The 14,793-nt window shown below is 43.2% G+C and overlaps 1 protein-coding gene across 1 annotated transcript in view; it reads right to left on the bottom strand.

Moving 5' to 3' along the window:
- Positions 1 to 14,793, bottom strand: part of LOC130213296 (neuroendocrine convertase 1-like) — a 198,952-nt gene that overhangs the window by 143,899 nt on the left and 40,260 nt on the right. The window contains exons 5-6 of the mRNA XM_056444785.1: positions 12,247 to 12,335; positions 6,095 to 6,200 (exon numbers count right to left, since the gene is read on the bottom strand). Coding sequence (XP_056300760.1) covers positions 6,095 to 6,200; positions 12,247 to 12,335 — 195 coding nt within the window. The remainder of the gene's footprint in view (positions 1 to 6,094; positions 6,201 to 12,246; positions 12,336 to 14,793) is intronic.

Genomic DNA, 14,793 nt, shown 5'->3' with positions numbered 1-14,793 from the left:
CATCATGTGTGATGTGTTGTACTTGTGTCTTATAGTGTGTGTCTGTGTAGCAGGGCGAACGCCTTCATGCCTTCATGTCCCGTTTGCTATAAGAACACCTGGGCTGCAGGTTAAAGACTTATCCTGTATTATAAAGGTCTGAGTGGTGGACTGGACACATCTCCATTGTATTGAGCCGGTTTTGGCCTTTTAGTCGGATTAAAACCAGAAACACAAGAGAAAAAGTGTCAAGAAAGCATCAAATCATCAATTTGTGAGGATGACTTTTAGCCTCAATCTCTTGCAATTTAAGACCAGAGTGAAACATTTTTAAAAAGAACAGTAAAAATATTTAGTAATTCCCAGCTGGAAAAGATAAACAGAGCCAATGTTTTAAAATATTTAATTGACTTTTGAGTATTAAATATACCAGTTAATGTGGCAAGCTGCATATTAGTATGAATATTTATGCAAGTGTCCAGATTGTTAATCCTGTTAAAACAAGATTCTTGAATGACTTTCAAGAATAAATAAGGCTTATTGCGTTTTTGTTCTCTGTCTTTTAAAAAAGCATCAAAACATTTTAGAAAAAAGTTGATTTGCACAAGACATTATGACCGATATATAAGATAATGTATAAAAAGAAGATTGGGGGGAACACCGAGTATACTCAGAGTGGACAGGCATATACTTTTATGAGGATACTCACAAACAAAGAAGGGGTTTCTGGGTCATAATAGTATGCTCCGGCTCTGAGAGGCCCTCAGTGCACACCTCCAAACGATGTGTATCTGTTGTCCTGTGCATCAAACTGTTTGGTTCTGCAGTGATGGAGACCCAGAGACACCGGGAAGTTTAATTTTGTTCATGCATTATTACGAGCTAGTTTTATTTTTCTCACGGCAGAAATGGGTTTGCACCCTCAGGTTTCTATATCTCCGTTGTTTATTTGTGTTTGTTTTCTGCCCTCTCGCGCACACATTCGTGTTGCGTCAGTGCGATGACGGACACCTCTGTGGACGCCTGCACACATCGTGGGTTATTGTTTATAGACTTACAGGCAGCGAGGCATGTTCCAGGCTTAACGGAGCGTCGGTGGGATAAGTAAAAGGAGAAAAAAAATGAAAAAACAACACTCGCTCTATTCAACCCCCCCCCCCCCCACACACACACACTTTGCTCCACTGCTCCGCTGGAGAAAAAAAAGGGGGAATAAAATAGAGTGACCCTGCCACGAGCAGCTCTTTTTCTCCCCCACTGTTCTCTTCTTCCTCCCCCTTGCCGCGTGAAATCAAATTTCCATGTGGCTCCCGTATCTGTTGCACAGCGAGGTGATTTATCAGGGATGCAAAGAGCATGCAGAAACAATCTTTATTACATCCATTTCCTGCTTGTCAGCCGGGATCATGTTGGCTGTTCATTAAAGGCGCGGCGCAGGTGAGGAGAATGCATCCCGATGCCGTGATAGATTGTCTGCTCCCCCGTGGTGACAGCAGCTGGATGGATTGAACAGCGGGGGGCAAGAAGGGCGGAAAGAAAAGCGCTGACTCCGTCGCTCCGCCTGTCACACACACTTTTACATCGCCGGCCACTGTCATTTCGACCAGAGCGCCGCACACGCAGACTCCTGACACTCTCTGGCCTGCAGCCAGGAGCCTTAAAGCATGGCTGCATACACACCCGGAGCATGATGTCACAATAAAGACACACACACACACACACTTCATAAACTCCTGTGAGGGTAAAATACATAAACTGTGACAAAATAAGGAGAATAAATAAAAATAAATATTAATTATGATGGCAAAAGAAGTTACACTCATACATACATACATAAATACACACACACACACACACATACATACATACATACATACAGGTATCTCCCATGTGTTTAGCTACCGGTCAATGACTTTGTCGCTTGGTGGAGAAAGATAATTACGATAATCATGATAATCATGCTCTCAGCCGGCTGTGTGTTCACTGGTCTGTGTGGGACACTTTTTCAAGTGTGCAGTGATTAGGGAAATTATGGCCTGTATTATTGACACAGCATATGGGATATAGAGTCAGTTAGAGCTCAGACTCCAGTAATAGTTTCATGAAAGAAGTAGGAATCAATTAAAAGCTAAAGCTCTTCTTTTTAACCACAGTTTGCTTTTTTTAGAGCTGTTGGTCATATACGGTGAGTACTGTAATAAGGGTAATTAAATAACAGCATACCAGGTTCAGACCATGTACTGGATCATGACCTCATGGATAACCAGGAACAACGACAAAGAAATGTCCAGTAAAGTTATTTAAAATACAAACATACACTGCGGTTCAAAAGTTTGGGGTCAGCCGGACACATTTCGTGTTTTCCATGTAAACTCACACTTTTATTTATGAAATGAATTGCAAAATGAATAGAAAATATAGTCAAGACATTGACAAGGTCAGAAATAATGATTTTTATTTGAAATATTAATTGTGTTCGCTCAAAGGAAGGCCAGTGTTATAGCTTCTCTCACCAGCATAACTGTTTTCAGCTGCGCTCACATAAAAAGGGTTTTATAACCCTCCGTTAGCCTTCTAAGGCGATAACATAATGTACCATTAGAACACTGGAGACGGGCCTCTATACGCCGATGGAAAGATTTTATTAAAATCCAGAGAATAGTCATTTACCACATTAACAATGAGTCTATTTATGATTGATTAAATGTTATTTTTCGTTGAAATAAACAGTGCTTTTCTTTGAAAAATCAGGACATTTCTAAGTGACCCCAAACTTTTGAACGGAAGTGTATGTATATATTATTATTTCTTCAGAAATGCAGTGTCTGTAGGACACGAGCCATCGGTAGACTAGATGCTCGTCATGCTGTAGACTCACCTCATTAAGTCAATCAGCTGAGACTGAAGCTTCTCAACAATACAGCTCTGCCTCATACAGCGGCTACGTAAGCATTCATAATCAGCCATAAAATGTTTTTATCACAGCTCCATCAACAGATAAACACATACACTATGACAACATACAGTAAACACAGCTCTGCATCTATATTGGGCTCACACTATTCCCTCAGCGGAGTGCTTTTCAAGGTACGACTATAAACCCCTCCATCTTCGCCTTCCTGTAATTCCTCGGACATAAACAAGAAAAGAAATGAAGATGTACACATAGTGCATGTGTACATCTTCTATAGAGTGCAGTAAAGAGAGATTTGACCAAATTGATGTTTACCTGTCTCCGACATGCTATTTTCTCTTTGCAAAGACGACAGCCTATTTAAAAAAGGACTTTGTTATTGCTCATTGCACATCAGTGTGACATCATGGGAATCTGTGCTCGCTCTTCTTTGTGTTGTGTTCCACCTCTTTTCTTTCCTCCTCCTCCTCCCTCCCTCCCTTCCTTCCTCGCTCTAATGTGCGTCCTGGGCCTCTCTGTGTACCAATGACATGTAATGACAATGGCGTGAGCGCCAATCGATACCGGAGTGCTTTTCAGGGGCCCGCCGAGCCAGGAGGGACGGAGGCCGGCGTTGATAGCGGGGTGACGGGGACACGGTGGGGAAAGGTGTGGGGGGTAGGGGGGGGGACGGGGGGCTGCATGCCATTCCACTGATGAATCTTTACGCTTAACCTTCCTTATGTTTATGTTGATGTGCACTGGCTGTGACAGTCGCAGTGGAGTCAGGTAGTTACGATGGGCCCAGGAGCACACGAGTGACCAGTTATGAAGCACACACACACACACACACACACACACACACACACACCCTCTTATCGTCGTCTCACGTGTCTGGATGATATCAAGATACATGTAGCATTACCTTTGTTATTGCTACGTCTATTTTACCACTCGCACGCACAAACAAACATGATGGAGACGAGATGAACCTCTCCAAGGACAAATATTGTTGTTTTTTTAAAGGCACCAATGTCTTGATAATTTAATTTAAGAAGGGTGGAAATCGAACCTCCGTCCCCCACAAGCCAACGTAAATAAAACATGAATAAATATAGAGTTAACTCTATATTTATGTCCCTGAACATCTCGTGGTCTTGTATTGCTGTGAATGGGTCCTATGGCCTCGGGAATCAAAGAGAGCAAGTTCTAAAAAACATGCCCATATGGACAAGAAAGTAGTTATTCATCAAACATGCATACGTCCACATAGTTACGTAATGAACAAAGATAAATGTCACATGTTCGATATTCATGTGCCACGACATAAAGAGACACTGCCAACACGCCTTATATTGTCAACTACAATCCCTTTTTCAAAGAAAGGAAAGCTTGAGAATGCTCTTATTGCCACATCAATCACTAACATTCTGCTCAACCAAACCGTTTCATTTCCAAAATGCTATATCACACACACACAGAAAATATACCTGTCTGAGGTAAATTAATTACAATACATGCAGACTGTCATTAAGGGATCCTCTGGGTGCTCAGTGATGCACCACAAGATGAAATAGCGACGTTAACGGCATTATATTGCTCGGAATATGTTTGTCAAAATACACAAGAAATGCACAGACTTGTGCATAAGCACGTTGGTGAGCGAGGGCCCTGCTTTTATATTGAGTTGTGTTTTGTGAGGGTCCATTAAGGTGGAGTAATACAATTAATGTAATGCAACCGTATCTAATGGTGTGACTGTAAAGAGCTCAGAAGCAAAGCCGGACCCCGGCATGCAAATTGAAGGTGGCATGGTGGATGTGGAGGGCCGACCTCTGATGCCAATTACATTACCTCAAAAACAGAGGGATTGGATTGAAGGGTGGAGATAGAGGAGGAGGAGGAGGAGGAGGGGGCTTTCACTCAAAGAAAAAAAATGTATTTCATTGTGATATTAAAATCAATAGGCATCGATTGAAAGGTGGCTAAAAGGTGAGCGTGTACACAATCTTTCAGACTGTCTGAGAGGAGGAGAGACGGAAGGAGGAAGAAGAAGAAGAAGAAGAAGAAGAAGAAGAAGAAGAAGAAGAAGAAGAAGAAGAAGAAGGGTTGGCCAGAGGAGGGAGTCACCTCGTCGTTCACAAAGAGGGAACAGGGAAATAGAAGAGGGAAAAACCAACAGAATGAGAGAGAGACAGAGACAGAATGAGAGAGAGAGACAGACAGACAGACAGACAGAGAGAGACAGAAAGAGAGAGAGAGAGCTCTTGCCCGATGGAATCAATACAGAGAGGTGGAGCAGAGTACAATAGCCTCGGAGGAGAGGAGATTCAGTGGTGCAAGTCTAATACTCTGTCTCATACATATATATATATATATTAATACACACACACAAACACGCAGACACACATGCTCCCCTTCTCCTGAATCCTTTTACTCTTGCCTGACATTTCCCTCTATATCTTTCCTCTATTTAATTTCTCTCTTTTTCTCTGACTTGCTTGCTCATTCTGTATCCGCCCTCCAGCCCTCGCCACCAATCCCCCCCCCCCCACACACACACACACTCACACACACACACACACACACACACTTCTTCTTCAGTCCACCATAATAGCAGCATCTTCCATCAAAAACAGACAGCCAAGTGAGAATCAACCCACATGCAGCAGAGAGACGTCATTGATGTAAGTGGATGAACACACACACACACACACACACACATAAATGTCATATCTTGGAACAGCGGCACGTTTATAGGACATTTTCTCCACTTCCACACATACAGCGGAGTCAGAGCCACTTGGTGTCACATGGACACTTGTAACACACACACACCTCCACACACGCACACACACAGACACACGCACACATGCAGACACGCACGCACACCAAACAGCCGCTCCAGCTCTATCAGCACTTGAGACGAGTGAGGCTTCAATTAGTTCCTGATGAATGAGCCCATAAGATGCCGCTCTCTCATTTCCCTTTTCTGGAAGATACGTTTATCTTCCAGATATTTTAGATGTCTGCCCTTGGCCTTATTGTAATAAACAGATAGGCGTACGCTTACAATGATGCTTCCAGCTCGTACACAACCGGAAAGAGCCCACGCAGGAGTCCTGTTTGTAAATATTAAAATGTGCCATTAAGTCCCGTCTGGTGAGTGTCAGCATCATGTAGCTGTGGGCCCATTTCAAAGATGCAACGTGTTGGACTCACCGTCATCAATGATGCTGACCACCACCCCGTCACCGGTGACGTTGTTCATCCAAACCGGCATCACATTCAGGTCCACGCCACTGGAGTTGTACTCGCCCTGTGCAAACTAAACACACACACACACACACTATTATCATAACTTAAAATGGACTAAGGCAATGAGTTGTTTATTGTTACACTCAGTGCGTTTACATGATGGTATAATTCGAATCTTGCTTTAGTCGGTCTATGCTATCTTTTGGGCGATCTGCTGTTATCCCAATATACATGGCAGTGAGTAATTCGAATCATTGGCCGAAAGCATGTCATATCCGATACGATAGGCGGCGCTGTTTTCATTACAACTCGTGGTGATACAGCCATTTCCGCTTGACCTCTTCACCACCACCAACAACAACATTTCGAGAAAGATGGCGAACAGAGAGCGAGGCGAAGCTACATCCCTCTACTATTCTTCCATGGTGTTAATAGGAGTACAGCGAATGCAAATGGCGCTATTGGCTGAGTTGATAACGGAGAGAAGACGCCGTCGCCGAAGGTACACGGAGAATTTAATTTATCGTCTCTTTCGACTTCCGGGTCACGACATGGGAGGGAGGGAGGAGGGCGGCGGGATCTCGAGCATGCGCAAAGACGCAAAGTCCAGTTGCGAATCGAATTCAGAGTTACATGCCGCGAGAGTCGAATTATCAACTGGATCGGACCGAGCTATCCAGGGGTGTTAATCGGACCGAAGTCGGACCGCACATAGTCCGACTAAGGTGTTTACATGAAACGGATAATTCGATTTCAGTCCGACTAAGCCAATAATTCGATTGCATGTAACCGCACTGACTTACACCGACTGGCAGTAAGTGTAAGACCAAAGCCCAGGGTTCTTACACATTTTGACCAATGGATTTCCAGGACTTTTCCATGACTTTAAACCAAATTTCCATGACCAAACTGAAATCTCAGTATAAACATGAACAATTTAGAAAATGTTGCGTATTGAGAGCGCACGCCGGCTTATATTTTGAGCGTCTTTCTTTAAAAAAACATGTTAATTATTTCAAACTCGGCGTAAATGAACACGTGATTATAACACATTTCCATGACTTTTCCAAAACTTTTATGATTTCAGTTTTTTCCATGACTTTTCCAGGCCTGGAAATGACCATTTTAAAATTCCATGACTTTTCCAGGTTTTCCATGACCGTACGAACCCTGAAAGCCAGAGCATCCTCATTGGACATTCTTTGTTTGTTACTTCCATTTGCACCAGTTTGTACATCTTGTTGTTGTATTTTTACATATCCTCCTTTGGTCCTCCTTTTGGAAGGTGATTGTCTGCCTGCGTGTCCCCGTAGACTCGTAGAGCATTCATCTGCACCATCCGGCTCTTCTGCTTCTTCCCGAGTGCGTGCCATGCATTTCTAACGGCTTCATGACCTGCTCTCGGTGCTCCCGCCCAGCGGCTCAGGCAGAGACGTGTCCTCACCTGCAGATTACATTTTCTTCCTACTTATGATATTCATTCCACCCCCGACCTCGTCTCCACATTACACCGCTATATGCCGAAGTCCCAAATAATTGATAATGGAACAAAAGAAGAAGAAACACGCACGCACAGGATTACAGTTCCATCTGTGCGCTTTACATCCTGAGTTAACAACAGACGTTGCAAATCGTGCCACCTCTGCATGGACTCAGACAATAGGAAGACGGATATGAAGGAGTCTTCTTTCTGTAGTTGGAAAAATATACTGAAACTTTTCTTTCTCTTCAATATCTGCTGTACAGATGTCCTAACCTGCGCGTTCATTGCCGTTTCTACTCGTGAAATATTCCTCTGTTTCATTGTTTTCAAAAACACACACAGGGCACACAAGGCAATGTTCAAGTATCAACACGTGTGACAGAAGAGTCCGTATCCATTCTCCAAATATGTTGTTTGTCTTGTGGTCTGCACAGTGTATGTGACATCTCGACTGTGTGTGCATGAATGGACATATTTAGTTGAACACATATTTATGTGAGGGACTATGTGCACATCCTTGTGTGTGACTGCCCAGAAGGAGTTCAGGAGGAAGTCACAGGGACAGATATTTCATCCGTGCGCCTCAAACCACAAATCCACAAATCCACCGCCTTCAAACAAGCGCACACATTCCACCGGATAAAAGGAGCCATTGTTGCAACTCCTATGGGGCTCGGCGGCCACGAGGAGAAAACATTCACTTGAAAACACTATCGTACAAATAGAATCGCATGCCAACACTGTGCCGATACTTGAAATGGTCAAATGTCCACAACAACTACACAATCAAAAACAACACAATAGATGCACATGCAAACAAAGAATCACACACCCGACAAACCGGCTGAATAAAAATGTCTGCAGCTGCTCACCTACACACGTCCATTTTTTATATTCAAAGTGAGTTTTTCAAGAATCTCCAACACATAAAGTTGTGTGTGTGTGTGTGTGTGTGTCCAACAGTGCACCTCAGTCATTACCCTGCTGGTCATGCATTAAATCATTCTGAGATTGTGTCGAAGAGACTCTGGTTAATTGATATACATTTTACCAAACAATGGACTGTCAATGTCAAAGTCAAACTCAGCACTGCCCCCGCAGGCGGGCGAATGGATTGTAACGCCTCACAAACACGTCTTTTTTTCACAAGCTTATTCCAGTCTTTCGGGGAGCTACTTATCTTAAAAAGACTTGTTACCATCATTTTCAATTAAATTAATCATGAAAAACAGATCCAACATGAGCCCTTAAAGTCCCCTGACAGAGCGCAGCATTTACTTTACACCACAGTGTTCAGTCCGTCTTCGCTGTTGTCCTGCTGAACAGACCGAGTCAGGACCGTCTTTCCCTCTCTCAGGCATCTAATGGTGAAAGGTTTTTTTTGTTGAATACATTTCCGGAAGGTAACAAAGGAGTCTTGATTCATGTGCTATTCAATCTGTGTTCACCAGCGTTCCAATGTAGGCTATTGGGCTTGTGATTCGGATAGGTCGACATCGGCAACGGTTGCAATTCCCCTCTTTAAAAAAACAGCATATTTGCATTTATATGATAAAGGAGAAAAAATACAATGAGTTGTTGTTTTTAGAATGACCAGAAAGGTGGTACGCCTGGTAGTTTGGTGTAGAACAATAGTCCACTGTTTAGAAAAGTATGTATATATGTGTGTGTGTGTGTGTCTCTGTGTGTATGTGACAGAGAGAGAGATACATTTATATTGAGGAAGAGCCTCTGTGTGCCCATGTGTGTGTATGTTGTGTGTGTATGTTTGTCCATGTGTTTTGTGCGTGTGTGTTTGTGCATGTATATTTGTGTATGTGCGTTTGTGCATGTGTATTTGTGCCTGTGTATTTGTGCACGTGTGTTTGTGCACGTGTGTTTGTGCACGTGTGTTTGTGCATGTGTGTTTGTGCCTGTGTGTGTGTGCCTGTGTGTTTGTGCATGTGTGTGCCTGTGTGTTTGTGCATGTGTGTCCGTGCATGTGTGTTTGTGCATGTGTGGTTGTGCATGTGTGTTTGTGCATGTGTGTTTGTGCCTGTGTGTGTGTGCCTGTGTGTTTGTGCATGTGTGTGCCTGTGTGTTTGTGCATGTGTGTTTATGCATGTGTGTTTGTGCATGTGTGTGTGCCTGTGTGTTTGCATGTGTGTTTGTGCATGTGTGTTTGTGCACGTGTTTTGTATATGTGTTTGTGCACGTGTGTTTGTACATATGTGTTTATGCATGTGTTTGTACCTGTGTGTTTGTGCATGTGTTTGTGCATGTGTGTTTATGCATGTGTGTTTGTGCATGTGTGTTTGTGCCTGTGTGTTTGTGCCTGTGTGTTTGTGCATGTGTGTTTGTGCCTGTGTGTTTGTGCACGTGAGTTTGTGCATGTGTTTGTGCATGTGTGTTTGTGCATGTGTGTTTGTGCCTGTGTGTTTGTGCACGTGAGTTTGTGCATGTGTGTTTGTGCATGTGTGTTTGTGCATGTGTGTTTGTGCCTGTGTGTTTGTGCATGTGTGTTTGTGCATGTGTGTTTGTGCATGTGTGTTTGTGCCTGTGTGTTTGTGCCTGTGTGTTTGTGCCTGTGTGTTTGTGCATGTGTGTTTGTGCCTGTGTGTTTGTGCACGTGAGTTTGTGCATGTGTGTTTGTGCCTGTGTGTTTGTGCACGTGAGTTTGTGCATGTGTGTTTGTGCCTGTGTGTTTGTGCCTGTGTGTTTGTGCATGTGCTTGGGGGGTTTAGGGAGCAGTGCTGCTTTGTAGTGTGTGAGGATAAAGCAGATGAATGGTGGCGGCTAGCAAGCTAATGTCCACCACAGCATGAGGACCAGCTCTGGGGAGTATGCACACACACATGCACACACACACACACACACACACACACATCCACACCTTTGTGAATTTAGATATAATCCCACATTGAGGCATCTTGAACACTAACTCTCTCTCACACACACACTTATCATTCTCTAAAAGCACTGGAACACAACCAATCCTATCTCACTACATACAGGACTGTCTCAGAAAATTAGAATATTGTGATGAAGTTCTTTATTTTCTGTAATGCAATTAAAAAAACAAAAATGTCATGCATTCTGGATTCATTACAAATCAACTGAAATATTGCAAGCCTTTTATTCTTTTAATATTGCTGATTATGGCTTACAGCTTAAGAAAACTCAAATATCCTATCTCTAAATATTAGAATATCATGAAAAAGTATACTAGTAGGGTATTAAACAAATCACTTGAATTGTCTAATTAACTCGAAACACCTGCAAGGGTTTCCTGAGCCTTGACAAACACTCAGCTGTTATAAATCTTTTTTTTTACTTGGTCTGAGGAAATATTAAAATTTTATGAGATAGGATTTTAGAGTTGTCTTCAGCTGTAAACCATAATCAGCAATATTAAAAGAATAAAAGGCTTGCAATATTTCAGTTGATTTGTAATGAATCCAGAATGCATGACATTTTTGTTTTTTTAATTGCATTACAGAAAATAAAGAACTTTATCACAATATTCTAATTTTCTGAGACAGTCCTGTATATGTGCACTCTCTCCCTCTCTCGCTCTCACACACACACACACACACACGTCTGGTCCTGGCAGGCTACCAACCTTGAGCAGATTACTGACCCTCAATCAATATCCACATCCACCAGAGGCTGATAAAACACAATGGGGGGGAGGGAGAGAGATAGAGAGAGAGAGGTGTACTAAACTTTAGAAAATATTTGAATGTTTCTTGATTATTGAGTTAACGATGGTGTTGTTGTTGTTCCATTGTTCATCATGTAGTCACTCTTTATATTATAGGACTGGGCATAAAACAATATGTTGCGGGTACCAACACAAATGTGTTGGGCTTCTTCCACTGCTGCATGTCGTCAAAACGGGTTTTGTAGAAAAACCAACAACTACGTATCAGGTAACAAATGGGCGTGTGGCAAACATTCAAGAATGCCCAGTCTACATTAATTAGCGGAATTTGAACAGAATTTCGTTGAAGCAGTTGAATCGAAACCATCTCTGGGATCAGCTTACCGTTCACAGCCACAACATTAGTCATCATCTCTTATTCAAAGACAGTTGTGAGAAAGATATCACTCAGAATATTAGTGGAGACAGAAGAGACGTGGCATGAAGGAGGGAGAGGGGCAACGTTGACTTAATCTGTGCATAGAGAATATGGATAATACAACAAAAAGTCTGTAAATGCAGCCGTTGGATATTTTGTGCAACAATTTTAGGAGAACAAATAACGTGTTCATACCCAAAGATACTGCTTGTGTACTGCTGTTGTTCTGCACACACACACACAGTTTGGCCAAAGATCCAGATTCTGCTGAAGGGATGAGCGAGTCTTGTTCCAGTGTTGCTCCGAGCCTCATCAATCCTCGACATCTGTCTCAGTTCAACATGGACAACCCCATTCACCTCTCTCTCTCTCTCTCTCCCTCTTTTTCCTTTCCTCCATAATCTAGGTACCGCCCTCTCTCTTCTGTCTCTCTCTCCAGTCACACATGAAAGCCTGCCTGACGTATGCCTGTCAGAGGAACATCCTTCACCATGAGGACAAGAGAGGAGAGAAGAGAGGAGGCTCCCGGATAACAACAATGAACACACACACACACACACACACACACGCACCAGTTCCCACTGCATGGGCCAGAGCGGGTCATTGAAGGTGAGGGACTGGTCCCTCTGCCTGTCAGATGCAGACTCTCTCCTCTGGGAACCTGAAAGCACACAAACCGATCATGTGTGGGTGTGTGTGTGTGTGTGTGTGTGTGTGCACTTTTTTCTTCTTCTTCTTCTTCTCATCATTATGTTGAACTCTGACACCAGGAAGTCCCTGGTCTCCAACCAATGGTGAAAGGCCTCCCAAATTCCCCTTCTCTCCAGTGAGGTGGAATACGGTGGGAGGATTAGCATCTCATTAGCATCTCATTAGCATCTCATTACTGCCGCACAGCTTGGCTCGCTGTCAGTTGACGTGCTATCGGCTCATCGAGGCCTGCACCTTTCTCTCCGTGCACTACGCGCACACTCATTGGCACACACGATGGATATGAATCAGCTCGTTTCATAATATACTGTATGAGTTATGAAAGTCATTAATTAATACCGTACTAGTTGCTAATGGGAATCCCCCGTTTGTGAATCGTCTTGAATACAACGTGCATGCATATATTTAAAGCATCAGTCTTAATTGGGGGTGAAATGCAACATTATTGATCACGAACCGTTTGATTCGGTGGGCAACTTTCTGCGGTTCATGACTCGTGAATCAAGTAATTGCTTTCACATTAGCCAACTACACTTTAATTAGGTATTCGCATGTTTACAATGTAAATGATACGCACCAGTCCCAAGATGAATAATTCATATACAGATTGCTGCCAGGTCAATACACACCTCTGATAGCGAAGCCGCGGACCTCAGTCGTGTGCCTCCCGGGGGCCAGAGCGGGCGACGTGGAGTCTTGTTTGAAACTGCTGGCTAAGGACAAGCGGAGATACAGTCAGATTGTAATACACGCCGGTAGTAATGACGCCCGAGCCCGTTGGTCGGAAGTCACTCAAATTAATGTGGAATCGGTGTGTGCTTATGCCAAGACGTTGTCGGACACCGTAATTTTCTCTGGCCCTCTCCCAAATTTGCAGACAGACGAATTGTATAGCCGAATGTCGTCTTTCAACCGCTGGCTGTCGAGGTGGTGCCCAGCGAATAATGTGGGCTACGTAGACAACTGGAAGACATTCTGGGGAAAGCCTGATCTGATGAGGAGAGCGGCATCCATCCCACGTTGGACGGAGCGCGTCTCATTTCTGCGAATATGACCAAGTTGATCACGGACTTAATCCATGACAACCCAGGGTTCAGATCAGGAACCGGGAGCAGAGTTGTAGTTTAACACCCTTCTCTGCTCTTCCATTCGAGCAGTTACCCACCCATGACTCTAGAGTAGAGACTGTGTCTGTCCCACGGCCACTTCAATTAAATAAATCAAAGTAAGCAGAAGAGGTCGTACACAATAACCTTATACAAGTTAACACCATTATTTCAGCAGTGCAACAAAACAGGACTATTAAATGTGGTCTCCTAAATATTCGATCTCTGTCATCTAAAGCTGTGTTACTAAATGATTTAATATCAGATAATCACATTGATTTATGTTGCCTAACTGAAACCTGGCTGAGCCATGAAGAATATGTCTGCCTAAATGAATCGACTCCTCCAAGTCATATTAATACTCACATTCCTCGAGGCACCGGTCGAGGAGGTGGAGTAGCAGCCATCTTTGAATCGAGCCTATTAATTAATCCTCAACCAAAATTACACTACACCTCATTTGAAAGCCTTGTTCTTAGTCTTTCACATCCAACCTGGAAAACACTACAGCCAATTTTATTTGTGATTCTGTACCGGCCACCAGGTCCATATTCAGAGTTTATATCTGAATTCTCAGAATTTATATCAAGTTTGGTTCTTAAAACTGAGTTATTATTGTAGGAGATTTTAATATCCATGTGGATGTTGATAATGATTGCCTTAGAGCTGCATTCATCTCCTTGTTGGACTCCCACTCACAGCTTTGGCCACACGCTTGATCTTGTTCTTACTTATGGCGTTGACATTGAGCATTTGAACGTCTTCCCACAGAATCCTCTTCTGTCAGACCACAACCTCATAACTTTTGAATTTATACTACCGGAGTGTACTCCGTTAGTCAAAAGTTTCTACACCAGATGTCTAACTGACAGTGCTGTAGCTAAATTTAAAGAAGCGATTCCTTCTGTATTTGATTCGATACCACGTCTCAATATAACAGAGGACTCCTGGTCTAACTTTAGTCCGTCCCAGATTGATCATCTTGTTGACAGTGCCACAGGCTCTCTAAGAATGACACTGGACTCGATAGCCCCTCTGAAGAAGAAGACAGTGAGGAAGAGGAGGTTTGCTCCCTGGTATAACCCTCAGACCCGCAAACTGAAGCAAACATCACGAAAGCTTGAACGCATATGGCGTTCAACTAATTTGGAAGAATCCCGCTTAGTTTGGCGAGATAGTCTTAAAACTTATAAGAAGGCCCTCCGTAATGCCAGAGCAGCCTATTACTCATCAGTAATAAAAAAATAAGAACAACCCCAGGTTTCTCTTCAGCACTGTAGCCAGGCTGACAGAGAGTCACAG

This window comes from Pseudoliparis swirei, chromosome 22 (genome assembly GCF_029220125.1).
Source record: "Pseudoliparis swirei isolate HS2019 ecotype Mariana Trench chromosome 22, NWPU_hadal_v1, whole genome shotgun sequence".
NCBI classification, from domain to species: Eukaryota; Metazoa; Chordata; class Actinopteri; order Perciformes; family Liparidae; genus Pseudoliparis; species Pseudoliparis swirei.
The sequence above is the reverse complement of the archived record's forward strand: the minus strand, read 5'-3'. Positions and strand labels throughout refer to the sequence as shown.